The sequence below is a fragment of the Physella acuta genome, unplaced genomic scaffold (genome assembly GCF_028476545.2).
Source record: "Physella acuta isolate Inbredline_101_S28 unplaced genomic scaffold, ASM2847654v3 ptg001428l, whole genome shotgun sequence".
In the NCBI taxonomy this organism is placed as follows: Eukaryota; Metazoa; Mollusca; class Gastropoda; family Physidae; genus Physella; species Physella acuta.
In genome coordinates, this window is record NW_026732943.1 from 193488 (window position 1) to 210000 (window position 16513).

A 16513-nucleotide genomic window follows, 5' to 3' on the forward strand; every position below is an offset into this window, starting at 1 on the left:
CTTTTTATATAATTTTTTAATATATTTTTTAATTGATTCACTTGTTTTTCAGATTTATCAATTATCCAACAGTAACAGATGACAAATAAGTGTTTCAAAACTGTAGCAATGTAGCAGATGTTTTTAGCAAAATATTTTTCCAAAAGAATTAAAATAAATTTTCACAGGTTACATAAACAACTTAAATGAAAGTAATTTATGAATAGAAGTATCAAAAGATATGTACAAGACATTTTAGCATATACATTTTGTCATGGAAGCCTGTTCTAAAAATGTTTAAAAAAATATTTTCTAATTGTAAAATTTAATAAACAATATTTACAATAAATAAGTTTAAAAAATTCAATGTGTGGTTGAAAAAAAATGTATAAGTATAGCAAAAGCTATTTTAACACAGTAAAAAAATATCTAAATTAGGTTAAAAGAAATTTAGGCATTTAATATTTTATATAGTCTCTTCTGAAAAATAAATTAAATGATAAAAAATAAATTCAGTACTAAAAACTAAGCCTAACATAATCTAAACATACATAATACACATTTCAACTCAACAAAGTAAACTAAACATATAAAACACCTAGTCAAGTTACTAATGTAAAGTAATGCAAAAATAAGCATTCAAACCTTAACTTAAGAGTCAGGAGTTATAAATTAAGAAATCTACAACAACTTTCGTTCCCCACTCATCTTACTCCCTGTTATATTTTGTAATATGATTTCAATGTGGTCATATATTCCAGAAAACCCTCCATCCCTATTATATCACAAATGTCCTTCTTTACAATTATAGTAATAAAAGTTTTGAAACACAAAGGAAAAGATAAGCAATTGATTAATCTTTTGTTACGTACACCAAACAGTTTTATACATTTCAGTGCTCTTAATAAATACAATATATTTTGCAATCAAAAGATAGAAAGTATGAACCTCTTCTATGGTATTTTAAATTTTTAATAGGTTTGATTTCCTAAATTATTTCTTGACAAAAAGTAAGTTTTGATTATTTTATACATTTTTTTGCAATTGATGAATAAACACTCAAAAGTATTGAATTTTACAAAAACCATTGCAAATACACTTTTTTTCAGGTAGTTTCCTAATAAAGCTTTTTAAAAATGCATTTACATGTTAAGAATGAAATTGTTTAAATCTAAAAATAATTTTGGTAAAAACACCAATATAACAATCTAAAAGACAAATTGGAATTAAAAATAGTAGAAAGTTATGTCAATTGAAATAAAATCTTAAACAGCTTTTGCAGTAGGTTAATGTAACACATTATATGAACCTGGTTTAAAGTTTGACATTATATTTTAATAAACTATTTTTAAAAGAATCAAGGCTGATTAAATTTTACACAAATTTTACACCACGTTTCTTTGTTTGCATATGAGACTCGCTCCTCATTTATTGTTTCCATTCACATACATGAGACATGTTGACTTTCTAGGTAAGAATTAGTATCTTGAAATTTTCTCAACCCCTCTAGGTTATTGCTTTTTAATTAGTATCTTATTAATTGACATAACTTGGTCCATTTGAATAAATTTACAGTTTACCACAAGTCCACTCCAATACTTTAGAACACAGTTGTTTAATATAAGTTGAATGGCTGTTACTTTTCTTTAATAAATTATAGTTGCCTTTGTTCTGAACTATAGTCTTGTGATCTGAAAATAAAATTATAGTTGCCTTTGGAGGGAACTGGTGCACATAAGTTGTGTATGTGTTGGGGGGTGTGGGATGGCAGTGGACATGTTTAAGGGTCACTGTCCTATCAAGAGATGCCTTAAAGACACTGCAGATATGTCAGGATGGTATCTTGTAGTCAGACAGATACCGATATCAGAATAAGACACAAAACCATATACTAGTACATGCTTGGTCTTCTTGATAAGTTATGTTAAGTCAACAAACACAATATAATTTCATTATATTAGCATATTTTTTTATATTGTGTTGATAGGTGCTGAAAATGTTGTACATAAATTGTGATTATTGCACATACACTTAGTCTTAATTTGAAAAAACTCATTTCTGTAACACAACTCATTGTTACGCATCTTAAAATGTATTCATAAAATGTATTACGACCAATACATTATTTCTAGATAAAGTAAAACAAATAATATCCTTTTGTCAAAAAAAAAAAAGATGAACAAGGAAAAAGTACATCATTGACAAAAACCTGACACTGACAAAAGACCAATCTTGTACAAACTATCCAATTCCCGTGCTAGCATTCATTTTCTTTAGTTGTACTGCTCTGTATCTATGCTATCTATCTATGACCACAGATTATTGCTGTAGACTCAAAGAATCATGCTATCAGACACAACTGATCACAACCTAGGTTTAAAGAAGAGATAATTAAAAGGCTTGAACTAAAACATTTTAACTATACTCACATTCGTGTTGTGGTTGGTCATATAAATGGGAATTCCGGAGGTTTCAAGTGATGCAGCAGTTGAATCGGTCTCCTTCTGTGCAGCTTTAATATCTATCAAAGGAAATCCTATCTTCATTTTCTGTGTGCCTGAACCTTGTAGTAATCTTTTACAGAATGCTGCAATTCTGGGGTATTTTCTGCCAAGTGCTTTTCTTACCTGTTCATGCATAGTGTGTAGAAAATTGTCAAATACTGATATTTTTAAATTATTACTAAAGTTATTCAAACTACAATTACAAATTTACTTAGCATTCAACATTAAAATAAATTTGAATAAATTAAAAGAATACCTTTTCACACAGGAGAATCTGAGTTAAAAATACACAGAATCCCTGAAAATTTAAATTATACATTTTGAATTATGTGGTTTTTTTTTTAATTCTCAAAGAAACAAAAAGAAATTGGTTGCCAAAACTTTTATTTTAAACAATAAATAACACAAACAATACATTATTATTATCAAATAATAAAGGACCAAATGTTTACTATATTTAATTAGCATCTAACAGACTATACTAAATGTTAAGAAAATGTTTGTTTTTTTAATTTAAAACAATAAATAACACAAGCATTATTTATTAACATCAAATAGTAAAGTACTAAATGTTTAGTATATTTAATTAGCATCTAACAGACTATAATAAAAGTTAAGAAAATGTTTGTTTTTTTAATTTAAAACAATAAATAACACAAGCATTATTTATTAACATCAAATAGTAAAGTACTAAATGTTTAGTATATTTAATTAGCATCTAACAGACTATAATAAAAGTTAAGAAAATGTTTTTTCTAAAACATTTTTGAACAATAAATAACACAAAAATATTTCAATGTGTCAATAAAACACACAAGTTGTTATAATTAAATCTCTTATAAACAATCTTTACCTGAAAGGAGCAGAGGACAGTGAATATGTATTGGAAAGCCTTAGTTTCCTCACTCAATGAAAATACACCTAAAACCCAACTGGTTCCTAATAGTGGTGTTAAGATGATAATTGACTTTAAACCAGTTCTGAAAACATAGAGATTAATGATCAAGATTATGGCTGTCTTTTTCTCCAAGTTAATATTTTCAATAATTTAACAACCCACAAATCTATCATCATCAATAGGTCAACAGTAGGCATTTAGGATGGTTTTAGTCGATTTTAACATTTAAAAAAAATAATGTCATATAAGGATTTTAATTATTTTTTTTTTACTCATAATATTGCGAGAAATGTTAAGGAAACAAAGGAGGGTGCATACTGCTGACCACACTATCTCTGTCTATGCTGAGGTCAATGAAACAGATGAGCTCTACTTCATCTGCTCATGTGTCATGGGCAAGATGATGAGGATGCTGCAATAGAAGCGTTATTGATTTTATTTGAGAAGTCGTAAGACCTACATTGGAGGTTCTTACAACCACATAACACACTAACTGCACCCTCTTCTACAACTAAGCAAATGACGTGGACTTACATGACTTTAGCATGCCATGGTCCATCTCGAACTGGTCTTGTAGTCTGTAGAGCATACACTACTCTAATAGTAATTATTAGATTAATCTGAAAGTAATCAAATCTGCTGTTACTACACAACATAGTGGTACTTAATAACAGGACTGAGCAAGATTAATAAACTATGACGCAATACTTTCATATCATAAGTGCCAAATTCCATTCATTATGTTAACATAAGAAAAAGAAGAACAATCCCTAAATGTTTTCAAAAAGATATGTGAACAGGAACAATGCTATTTATACATAATAAAACATTTTAAAAGATAATTAATATTTTAAAATTTTTGTATGCCTAATTTTTAAAATAATCGTTTACCATTAAACAATATGAGAGAAATTTTTGAAAATCCATTTTTTTTAGTCCTTTATGTTTTTTTTTTTATTGCAAATTGAACCTATAAATAATAATGCTTTTAAAAATTATTGAGCATTAGAGATAAATTTTAAGCAGTTAACAATTATTAAAAGAAAAACAAGAGAATCAAATTTGTATAACATAAAAGCTTTTTAAAAGCTTTTTAAAAGATATTGTGGGACAGCACATAATAGAGGTAATTACCAGGCACGTGAAAACACATGCAAATATTCACATGTTACAAAAAATGTGCAACATAATATAATATACATGATATAATATACATGAAGGCCTATATAGGCTTATATATATATATATATATATATATATATATATATATATATATATATAGATATATAGATATATACACACACACACACACACACACACAAATACATAGATATACATATTTATATATGCAAACATAGATGTATGTATATTGAAATGATTATTTTATTCTTAATGAATTTAATACATTAAAATGTAATTAAATTCGCATTTATTTTCTTACTTTTACCACAAATCATGTATTTCATATTGTTCAGTGGTCCTAAAAAGGGACAGTTCCATTATCCTTCAAAAAAATCCTTGTTTTCATGTTAACTTTTTTTTTTGCTATGTAGTTGACTAAATTTCTGCTAGTTTCTTTGTGTTATTTTATGACTAGCCATATAAAACAAAACAAAGTGCAATTTTCTGACCAGACATTTGCAAAATGTTACTTCATTATAGGCCTAAATAAAGTTTCTACATACCAAGCAAAAATATTTATTTTTGAAAATACATCAAAGAATATAGTAGTCCTATACCGCCATCCATTTGAAATTTAAAAGGTAAAATTTTTTTTTTAAACTCTATATACATATTGTGATGTGTTGTAAAAAAATAAAGGCAGAAAAATAAGGGCTATTTAGAGAGTTTGCTACTATTGTTCATTTATAGGGCCAAAATATTATAAATATATCTCTCATTCGCTACCATGTTTAGGACTAGTTGTGCTTTAAGGAGCCAAAGTAAATGAATAAATTATTCATGCCAGAAACAAGTAGAAATACAACACTTGGTCCACTTTAATAAAAGTTAAAATTACACACCCCCAAAATATTTTGCCTTTTGTAGACTTCAGCAAATGCTGCTTGGCAGAACACGTGTTGGCTATGATAAGCAATAGGAATCAATAATATTTGAACTGTCGTGATTTAACATTACAGAAAATTCTGCGAAAATATTTTTATATATGAAAATTACCAACCGTGTAGACTTATTGTTCTTATACTTTTCAAAATATACATGTTAAAATGTTTAATTTAAAAACATTTACAATAGAAATAGAAAAAAATGTATTACCTTAAACTTAAGATGTTTACAAACATCAATGGCAAAAATTAAAAAGAAGTTAATTCACTTAACACGCAGACAATGATTACTGGACCAGCGAAGGACCACAACAGACCATTCTCTCTAGCAATCCAACAACTGTTTGACAAAAGACAGATAATATAATAAAAACAGTAGACATATTCTAAAGGTTACTGATAAGATGTTTCTATAATGCCAGATTGCAACATGCCTGAACATATTCCAGAATGGGACAAAAGCCCAAGTGAACATATTATAAAACGGATTAAAAGCCCAAATGAACATATTCCAGAAAAGGACAAAAGCTCAAATGAACCTATTACAAAATGGGTTAAAAGCCCAAATGAACATAATCCAGAATGGGAATCATTCCCTACGGCTGTTTGCCTTAATAAATTATATTCTTTTATATATTCTTTTTATGTTCTTTTATTTTAATATTCTTTGTTTTCTTCTTCTTCTTCTTCTTCGTTCTTAATTATTAGTGTTGAAGGGGATCGAGATTTATCTGCCAGTGGGTTTGTTCGAGAATTTGTTCGAATTTATCAAACATGAGCTTTATGCCGACTCGACCACGCCTCCAACACAATTAAGCGTTACGTGTCAACTGGTTATGCGCCATTGAGGCCATTGACTCCGATTTCAGCCTGCTTTTCTTTTTGGATTTGCTTCCATAGCCTTTGTCCAACCAAGAACAAACTACAAGGCAGCAGTTGTTTAATTTTGCAGTTGTCTCTCCTAGAAGAGTGGCTGTCCCCAGCTAACGGGCCTCATCTGCCCGAGGGTTCGAACTTGAGACTTTTCGGTTTAGCAACCATGAGCTTTACCGACTCGACCACGCCGACCCCTTCTTTGTTTTCAATTTTCAGCAGTGTAAATTAAAGCAAATTAAAGCAGGAAAAAGAAACTGACTTCACTATATGTTATACAAACAAACTTAAATCACAGTGTCCAAAAAATTTGTTTAGGCTACTAGGCAGATTGTAAGTTAAACAGTGAATAGTGCATAAAGGCTACCTCCGTTCACCTCCGAATCCCAAAGTTTGTGTCACACCAAGGGTCACTGTGACTATTATAGCAGGTACACCTAAATATAAAGTCATTTTAGACCAGCAACTTTTAAATTCACTTTTAAAAAAACAACTATGAAATTTAAATATTTAAAAAATCTGCTAATACAATTAATATTTAAAATGGTTTTAAAAATAATTGCTAATATAATATTTTGAAGCTACCACATGTTAAGATAATTTAAATATTTTTTTTTAAAATCTAGCACTACTATAAAAAAATAAAACCTTTAAAATTACCATAGGCAAACATAATTAGGTATTTCAGAATTGAACGAACAAAGAACACCATCACTACAGTTTTGTAAAGCTGGAGTCCTTCAGCCAACATGAAGAACATGCTTGAGGTAAGGGTAAAATGTAAGGTGATGGCCACCATCTTACACACAGCCTGTAGAGTGTAGATGATAGGGAATAACAAAAAAATAGAAATTAAAATCCAGTAAGTTATTTTATTTAAATAAAATGAAAGTGGGTCGGCCAAAGAGAACAAGGAGAAGAACGGTAGAGTAAGAGGCAAAGACTGCTAGGCTCACATGGGCACAGATAAAGGGAGCCACCGTTGCCATAACAACCATGCTAACATATAATAATATAAAATGTGTGAACATTTAGTTTGAGGGTATTCAAATTTTCAGAAATAACTATGTAAAAATAAAAACTCACCACATTGTCAGTTTGATCTATTCCTGCGAGAAAAGTAATGTAACTGATCAGAAGAAGTGTGTACATGTGCATATGCAACACAGCCGCTGCGTCTTTGATGTCCCTAAAAATATTTTAAAATTTAAGCCTACACAGTCAGTGCTAACATTAGGGCTTATGAAATAAAATATGGGAAGAATGTAACGATACCAATTAAGCTAACGCAAAAGTCTCAAGTTTGGATGTTGACTCAGACTTGAGCTTGTCGGACTTCAAGAGCTGAGTCCACCCAGCTGTGATATGTACCTGACTCACATTAGGGAAGTATAACTGGGCAAAGTGCTGATCTCACTATCCCTTCATATGCAGAGGTCAAGAAACATGAACTACTTGAAAAAACATGAATTTAGTACCCACTAGAACGGGGGGTGTATGCATGGACGTTAATTAATGTGAACAGGGATCTGAAATCAATACTTTTGGGTAAGCAGTCGTAGCTCTACCATCTGACCACGCCTTCCCCACATAGAATTTATATAGAGAATAAATACTTTAGCTAGTGCCCCCCTTCCCCAGTGAGAAATATTTGAATGACGCCACCGTTCTAGTCATGCTTACTTCCAGACATTGACGGATACGCATACAGATATAAACAGAGTGGACACAGACACGTAGCACCCGACTCTAGTGACCAAAGTCCAATCATAATCATCAACCTGAAATTATAAATCGTCATAAGATAATTTATATTAAAGCAGACCATGTGTACATTTTAATTATTTAACTACGACTTGCAAGTTTAACACTATTGATACAAATACAAAGTATCATACAGTTAAGTAGTTTCAGGAGTAGCTTTGTTTCAAACAGTATGATTCATCAATAAAATGTGATTTATTTAATTTATTAGTTACTGCTGTTGATTTTATAATTATTATTTACTAATGCATGAGTTAAATTAAAAACTACAACACTTTTTATGTTAGGTGAATAAATAGCTCACTATCTGGTATAAACTTGTAAGAATCGCAAAAATAGTCAAATGGTCACACTTGCAAGTGACATGTGTTGAGTTTCTATGTTCAAGTGAGCAGCCTTGATTTGACCACACATTTGGAGTACTATAACTAATTTAGAAAGGAAAAATAAATATTTATAAGGCAAGAAATTATATAAATTTAAGATGCTTGTTGGATAATAGGAAAATCACACAACTAACAGACTGAAAAAAAACAACAATTGTGAATCATTTGAATTTTGATTCCGCCCAACTCCTGAGACTGACTCACCAAACCCCTGAGACTGACTCACCAAACCCCTGAGACTGACTCACCAAACCCCTTAGGTTTGATCAAACACAGGTTCAGAACCACTGCTCTAAGTTTAGAAAAAGAATAGTAAAATAGGTATTTCATTTTATTTTACCCACCCGCACAGAATGTACAAAGTTATCGGTTGATTTTAAAAATGTAATAAAAAGATTATAAAATCCATACTTCAGTTTTCCCACCTATGTATGTCTAAAAGATTCTCTGTATAAGACTATATATTCAAGTAGTTCATTATTATAGATGTAAAGTTTAGTTTACTTTTAGAAGGCATTATTAGCTTAACTTTTAACTTAGTGTATAGTGTGTATTAACTAACAATTAGTGACAATCAATAAAAGAAATCAAAACAGTGAACAGCAAATGAATGCACATTTTATTCTACAAACAAGGTATCCAAAATTCTTATTGATAGGAACCAAAAGCTGTACAAATGGCCCTAAAGTCTTAAGTTAAAGACTTCAGAATGTGTAGAGAACAAATACAATAAAAAAATAATTCACATTACCTGTCCAAAAACACACATTCTAGATGTTCTGAGGTTTGCTGAAAGTGAATACATTAAAACTTGTGAGGAATTTATTATTTTCATTTTGGCATTGGGAGAGTAGCCTATTCAATTGTAGTTTTTAAATTACAAATTTAGTATCTGGTTGAGCTAGAAGTAGAAGCACAGACTGCTTACATTTAATTAAAATATTCAACGGTGAATAGAAATGTGCATTTTCCATAACTCAATAGAAACAAGATTTTTTTGGTTTGTGATGTAGTTACAAAAAACGTATTAGTTAATATTCAGAACATCATCATTGTATTTTTTATATTTTTATTTGGATTGCTAGAACATTTGTGTAAGGATGTTGTACCAATTTAGTACCAAGAATTTGTGTCTTGTCCATTTGATTTGCTGAAACATTTGTCACAAATAATTGTGTGTGCATAGAAATTTAAGGTGATCATTGTTAAGTATAACTACAAATAAAATTCTAATTTTTGAAGAACTGTTTTGCCATTATAAAAAGGACATTCTTTGAATAAAAAAACAACAATCATAGAGACAAAAGTTAAAAACTTCAAACTAACATGTGTGAGGGAGAATGTGATTTCTACAAGCACAGGCCTGGTTATGGTACTTGTAAGAGACACAACATCAGAGTTGATGTATAACTCAGCAGAGGTTTTCAGATTACTGCTGAAAAAATTCTTTAATTTAGAATAGTACATGATATGTTTTAAAAATGTAGGCATATTTAAAGTATTAAAAGCATGATTCTAGACATAATTAGATCAAGGAAAATTTGTAAACAATTTTAAAGCTATTACTATTACTTATAGATCTAGTATTATACATTTTCAATTTAGCTCATACAGATAATAGAATAGTAATTGTTGATAATAGATGCAAATATGGGCCTACTATTTATTTTGTAGTTCATTAATTCTTAATTTGCTACCAATGTTTCTGTAATAAACAACTCCAGTTTGGGTTTTCTCTGAAAATTAATGGAATAAAGTAAAAATTAAAATAAAATAAAAAATGAATGCTTAAGTGAATTTTTTTTTTATTGAAATCATTCCAGTAGAAGTTTTTTTAAAAATTGGAAATGACCTGGTCATTGGAAATCATTCAAAATTTGATAGAATCAAGAGAATGACATCTTATACATTTGTATAATGTATAACATTCATTTACCTTACTGAAATGGTACTCAAATTAAAAATTACACGTATTTTAGAAAACATCTAGTAAAGTACCACTTCCGGTTTTTGGAGGTCACTGAAAAATTGACAATAATACAAGTACAAAATCTTATACTTATATAGATCTAGATCTAGTTGGATAAAAAAATTTCGTCTGCCTAACTGAACAATTATTCACGTTATTGTGTTCAAACGGAAATAGAGTAAAATACCACTTCCCATTGCTGAAAATTTTTCAAAAGTTAGTAGAAACCTGCACATACAATGTAAAACTTGTATGTGAAATTTCGTCCACCTAAGTTACACGGTGCTCTAGTTAATAAGTTACTGACTTTTGAGAAACCAACATTAAAGTAAAGTACAACTTCTGTTATTGGAAATTGCTCAAAAGTCAATAGAAAACTACATATGTGGTAGTAATACTTATAGATCTATATGTTATTTTGTCAACCTAACTGAAAGGTTACTTAAGTTATTGTGTTTACAGTTTACATAAACACAGACTAACACAATTGCTAAGCAAAGTTTTGTTGGATTCAAAAGGTATAAAACGTCAAAATTTGTCAAAACTTTGATTTAGTTATTTTGTATGATTTCAATGCACCTTTTATATTCATAATACATAATATTTAAATATTATAATATGAAAAAGTAGGGAGTTCTAAAACAGTAATAAATTGTCAAAATATATTTTAATTAATAATAATAGAATTTCTAAATTACAATACAAAATTAACAATTGACCAACCAGTTTTATCTTCCGACAAGATAACTGCATTAAACCCCGCATCATTTTGTTGGAAATTTCCTTGTGAAATGAAGTCACCCAAGCTACTGAAGCGTCCAATAGCTGTGTAAAGGATGGGAACTCATTAAAACCGATTTTTAAAAAGTTTAAAAAACTTTATTTTGTGTAGTGGGATAGACACATACAATACATGAATAATATTAATAATAACTGGGATATTTATGGTCCATGGAAACGGTTTTGAAAAAAGTTCATTTGAATATTTGAAAATTAAATTCCTACAAAAAAAGTATTGTTTTTTAAGTAAATCAATGTGTATGTTTGGTTGCAATCTTTTAATAATAGTTCTTGTTTACAAATAATATTTTTACACTATTATCTCAACAACACGACACAATAAAATATTAAAAGTCGTAAAATAATGCCCTTACTGATGTGGCTTTGTTTATTAACTGAATTCGTCCCATTCAACCACTTTAGACTTGATCTGACTATGTTCTCCACAATATTTAACAGGAATGACATTCCGGGACCGTCTCTGTTTAGTTCTGACCAGACTTTGTCATCAATCGAAACAAGATGGTTGGATATAATTGCTGTATTCTTTATAAAACAATATTTATATCATTAGTAAAAAAAATACAAGACTGTAAATGTTATTTAACCCTTTTTGCTTGTTAAAAATTTTAATACTTTTATGTTTAGATTCTTATCATATTTTGACATAAATATTTCACATGCTTGATACATTATCAAACATATATTTGATCATAGGTAAATCTAGACGTACTAGTAACTATGTAAACATTATACAGCCCTATTATTTAATATTATAATATCTGATACATTGTCTTGGAGACTTGTTTGACATATTTTAAAAATAAATAAACTGTGTGGCCATATTAGATAATATGTGTTAATATGGGTTAATATTTAATAAGATAACATTTTCTATGTATTATAGATAAAATATAAATACTAATATAACATCATGAAAATATTAACCCCACTAAAGAATAATCCACTGTTGGCTATTCTTCTTCTTCTTCTTCTTCGTTCTTAAATTTTAGTGTTGGGAGGGATCGAGCTTCCATCACAATTAAGGATTACGTGTCAACTAGTTATGCGCCATTGCGACCATTGACTCAGATTTCAGCCTGCTTTTATTTTTGGATTTGCTTCCATAGCCTTGTCCAACCAAGAACAAACTACAAGGCAGCAGTTGTTTGATTTTGGAGTTGTCTCTCCTAGAAGAGTGGCTGTCCCCAGCTAACGAGCCTCATCTGCCCGAAGGTTCGAACTCGAGACTTTAGCAACCATGAGCTTTACCGACTCGACCACGCCGACCCCTTGTTGGCAATACAATTATGCCTATAATTATCGCTATTAAAAGTAAAAGTAATGTTGTTAGTATAATATATTCTAGATCTAGATCTAGATCTAGTAATAATTTATTGTGTAAGCTTCTGCAAGATAAATACATACACACATTCTGTTAGGCCCTATGTAGTTTTATAAAATGTATAAAAAAAAGAACCACATTTGTTTCATATTTTATCATATTTGGGTAGATCTCAAGATGTAATTGGCAAAGAAGACCATTAAAAAAATACATTGTAGTTGTGGACTATGGGCTTACCATAATAATTTTATCACAGACCTCCACGTCAAGTTCTGCTAAGACTCTGTCTATTAGCGAGAAAATGGTGAGAATAGCTCTCACATCAACGACAGATCTTATTTTAGATATGTTTGTGGCAAGAAGGCTTAAAAAAGAGTTGATCATGTGTCCTCGTTCTCTTGCGCTGAGTTTTTTGTCACTCAGTTTCTGTGCCTAAAGTTTTAAATTTGACATTACACTTGCTTTTGTTACTTTTGTAGCTATAACATAAAAGAGCACATTTTTGTATAGGTTAGAAAAAGGCATATATTTATATATTATATAGTTGTATATATATATATATATATATATATATATATATATATATATATATATATATATATATATATATAGGCCTATATAGATGCCTAAAAAGGCCCTTATAATATATAGCATAATAAATCAATTCGAATGATGTTTGATGGCTGTCTCAAATGACAGATTTCCTATTTAGTATTTAAATATTCAGTATTCATTTTAGGATAAAAAAAGAAATCGGTAATGTAGGATAACCTCCAAACATCTAAAAATTCTAAAGAGATTTTTTAAACAATATATTTGTATACAAAATAGTAGGCTTTAAAATGAGTAGAATTAATTTTTTTGGCAATCGTAAAATCTATGTACGTCACTTATTTTCAATTTCATTTTTTTGCATACAATATGGTCTACTTTCTTGTAATGTGTTATCGTTTAAAATGTATCTATCTAGTATGTTGTAGGCCTAAACAACTTTGATGTTAGTTTATCGTTTAGATTTAATTTTAATACATTAAATTGTTTTATAAAATGACCATTCTAAAAGAAGAAATAAAAGTAATGATTAATTTAAAAAAAAACACTAAAATATATAAAGACATCACAAGGTAACACTTTTTAAATTACATATTGAACATAATGTCTTACCATATTGGAAGCAGATGCCACCCATTCGTCAGTACTAGTACAGTTGTAGCCGCATGCTGTGTTTGATATAAAGGGTCAATGCATTTATTTTCGTTACTTTGACAGTGTTAACTAAGATAGGATGAAAGATTGGATGGATGGACGGGTGGATAGATGGATGGGATGAATGGGATGGATGGATGGATGGATGGATGGATGGATGGATGGATGGATGGATGGAAGGATGGATGGATGGATGGATGGATGGATGGATGGATGGATGGATGGATGGATGGATGGATGGATGGATGGATGGATGGATGGATGGATGGATGGATGGATGGATGGATGGATGGATGGATGGATGGATGGATGGACGGAAGGATGGATTGGATGGATGGATGGATGGATTGGATGGATGGATGAAAGATTGGCCATACCTGAAGTCGGTTCCCTTGGGGATGATGGTGTTGTAGTAAACCTGTGTGTTTCATTATGGGGTGTGGTGTCGGGTGTAGTCGTGGATGGCGTCGGTGAAATATGTCTGGTGGGTTCATTTGTTGCGGTGGTCGTAGATGTATCTAAGGTTGTCTGTGGTGTACTGGGGGTGGTAGCGGCAATGGTAGTTTTACTAGTTAGTGATGCAGTGATTGTGGATGTTTCAATATCTGGTAGTGGTGTAATGACAATGGGAGTGTGAATAGCTGTTAGTGGTGCACTGATTGAAGATGTGTCAATAGTTGATTTTGGTGTTCTGATTGTGGATATGTCAATATCTTTTAATGGTGCACTGACAATGGATGTGTCAATAGTTGATTTTGGTGAACTCATTGTGTTTGTGTCAATAGCTGTTAGTGGTGCACTGACAATAGATGTGTGAATAGCTTTTTGTGGTGCAGTGATTGTGGATGTGTCAATATCGTTGAGTGGTGCAATGACAATGGATGTGTGAATAGCTTTTTGTGGTGCAGTGATTGTGGATGTGTCAATATCGTTGAGTGGTGCACTGACAATGGATGTGTGAATAGCTTTTTGTGGAGCAGTGATTGTGGATGTGTCAATATCTTTGAGTGGTGCACTGACCATGGATGTGTGAATAGCTTTTTGTGGAGCAAAGATTGTGGATGTGTCAATATCGTTGAATGTTGCACTGACAATGGATGTGTGAATAGCTTTTTGTGGTGCAGTGATTGTGGATGTGTCAATATCGTTGAATGGTGCACTGACAATGGATGTGTGAATAGCTTTTTGTGGTGCAGTGATTGTAGATGTGTCAATATCGTTGAATGGTGCACTGACAATGGATGTGTGAATAGTTGTAAGTGGTGCAGTGATTGTGGATGTGTGAATAGCCTTTTGTGGTGCACGGATTGTGGATGTGTCAATATCTTTGAATGGTGCACTGACAATGGATGTGTGAATAGCTTTTTGTGGTGCAGTGATTGTGGATGTGTCAATATCGTTGAATGGTGCACTGACAATTGATGTGTGAATAGCTTTTTGTGGTGCAGTGATTGTGGATGTGTCATTATCTTTTAATGGTGCACTGACAATGGATGTGTGAATAGTTTTAAGTGCTGTACTGGTGCTGGTTGTCGTGTGTGATATAGTCAATGGGGATTGTGTAGCACTTTGAGCTAATGGGGATGTAGTGATGTTTTCTACACCGCCATCAGACTGAGTGGCTGGATGTGTCGTTGTTTCAACTTTGTCGTCACTGCACGCACTAGGGTCCTTGTAAAAAAGGCAGACAGTTGCAGTGTCGCTTGCATTTTTTCCACATCCAACCTACATTAGATCAATTGTGTTTTTAACATTAACTTTACTGCTCTATAATTTATATTGTTCTTGTGTTATTAAAAAATGTGTTTTTATTACTTATATTAAAATTGCATGTGAGTTAATGTTGTTCGTACTATTAAAAGACACTTTTAAAAAAAATCTGCCACTTTGAAAACATAAAAACATTTGCTAGAATATTAAGCGTTCTTAAGTAGATGTAACACTTTAACCTTTTGAACCCTTAGCTTCTGAACCCCCCCCCCCCCCCAAAAAAAAAACACGTTTCCCTCAGCTCCTGTGGTAAATGTACTCACTACAAACTAGCAAAGGTGTTAAAATATTTTTTAAAAAAATGAAGCCTGAAAAAAGTTAGAAATTTAATATTCTAATATGCAATTTCTTTAAAAGTTGCTAAGAGAACTTGAAAACATTTTATTTATTTTCATCAAGTCTAAATTAACACGTTAGGTTTTACTTTCTTAAGACAAACATTGACGGTACAGAAATTTTATGATCGATCTTTTGAAAACTCCTCTTTCCACTACACTAATTTGTACTAAAAAAGTTTGCCAATAGAATTTTATAATAAAATTATAATATTTAGATCTAAACCAAAAAGCTTTAGCTATGCTATAATTATTTCCAATTTCAGTGAAAAAAAATATAAAGAAATATAAAATATGTATTTGGCTTTTTTGAAATACATTTGTTACTTACCGAAAACACTAAAATCATAAAGCACATCCAAACTTCAGTTAAGTCGAACAAAACTCACAATAAAGTTTTACACCCATATTACCACAATGATTTTAGTCATGTAATTCTAGCGTATTAAAATTTTGTATTTTTTTTTAAAAATAATCTAAAAAAAAAAACGTTTTAAAAAGAACGTTTTAATAACAATATTACATGCAATAATGTATTAAAAAGGAGGAAATAAATTATTTTTTAAAAATAATTTAATAATAGACTACTATTTAAATAACTATAAAGAAAAGCGTTGGTTACTATATTATTAATTGGA

The 16513-nt window shown here is 30.5% G+C and overlaps 2 protein-coding genes and 1 long non-coding RNA gene across 3 annotated transcripts in view; all 3 read right to left on the reverse strand.

Moving 5' to 3' along the window:
* Window positions 1–1144: 1144 nt before the first annotated feature.
* Window positions 1145–4037, reverse strand: LOC131927674 (adhesion G-protein coupled receptor D1). The gene is made up of 5 exons (XM_059283430.1): window positions 3916–4037; window positions 3337–3463; window positions 2740–2781; window positions 2409–2606; window positions 1145–1150 (listed from the first exon to the last, which is right to left on the reverse strand). Exons 1-5 carry the CDS (start codon window positions 4035–4037, stop codon window positions 1145–1147), a joined length of 495 nt encoding a protein of 164 aa, XP_059139413.1.
* A 2950-nt stretch (window positions 4038–6987) lies between these two features.
* On the reverse strand, window positions 6988–8075 carry LOC131927676 (uncharacterized). The gene is made up of 3 exons (XR_009383673.1): window positions 8004–8075; window positions 7407–7509; window positions 6988–7131 (listed from the first exon to the last, which is right to left on the reverse strand). It is a non-coding gene; the product is annotated as an uncharacterized LOC131927676 (long non-coding RNA).
* Window positions 8076–8367: 292 nt separating this feature from the next.
* Window positions 8368–16513, reverse strand: part of LOC131927675 (mucin-5AC) — a 9645-nt gene continuing 1499 nt past the window's right edge. Inside the window, exons 2-10 of the mRNA XM_059283431.1 lie at window positions 14148–15495; window positions 13729–13784; window positions 12802–12996; window positions 11594–11765; window positions 11163–11264; window positions 10131–10206; window positions 9797–9905; window positions 9222–9259; window positions 8368–8512 (exon numbers count right to left, since the gene is read on the reverse strand). Of these exons, the coding sequence (XP_059139414.1) occupies window positions 8368–8512; window positions 9222–9259; window positions 9797–9905; window positions 10131–10206; window positions 11163–11264; window positions 11594–11765; window positions 12802–12996; window positions 13729–13784; window positions 14148–15495 (2241 nt within the window). The remainder of the gene's footprint in view (window positions 8513–9221; window positions 9260–9796; window positions 9906–10130; window positions 10207–11162; window positions 11265–11593; window positions 11766–12801; window positions 12997–13728; window positions 13785–14147; window positions 15496–16513) is intronic.

Bases quoted from the DNA above. Each gene is read 5' to 3' on its own strand.
- LOC131927674 (XM_059283430.1), bottom strand. From the start codon at position 4,037: ATGTTGTGTAGTAACAGCAGATTTGATTACTTTCAGATTAATCTAATA. The intron at 2,782-3,336 runs GTAAAGATTGTT...TTAAATTTTCAG, and splicing joins CTGTCCTCTGCTCCTTTCAG to GGATTCTGTGTATTTTTAAC. The intron at 2,607-2,739 runs GTATTCTTTTAA...ATGCATGAACAG, and splicing joins AGATTCTCCTGTGTGAAAAG to GTAAGAAAAGCACTTGGCAG.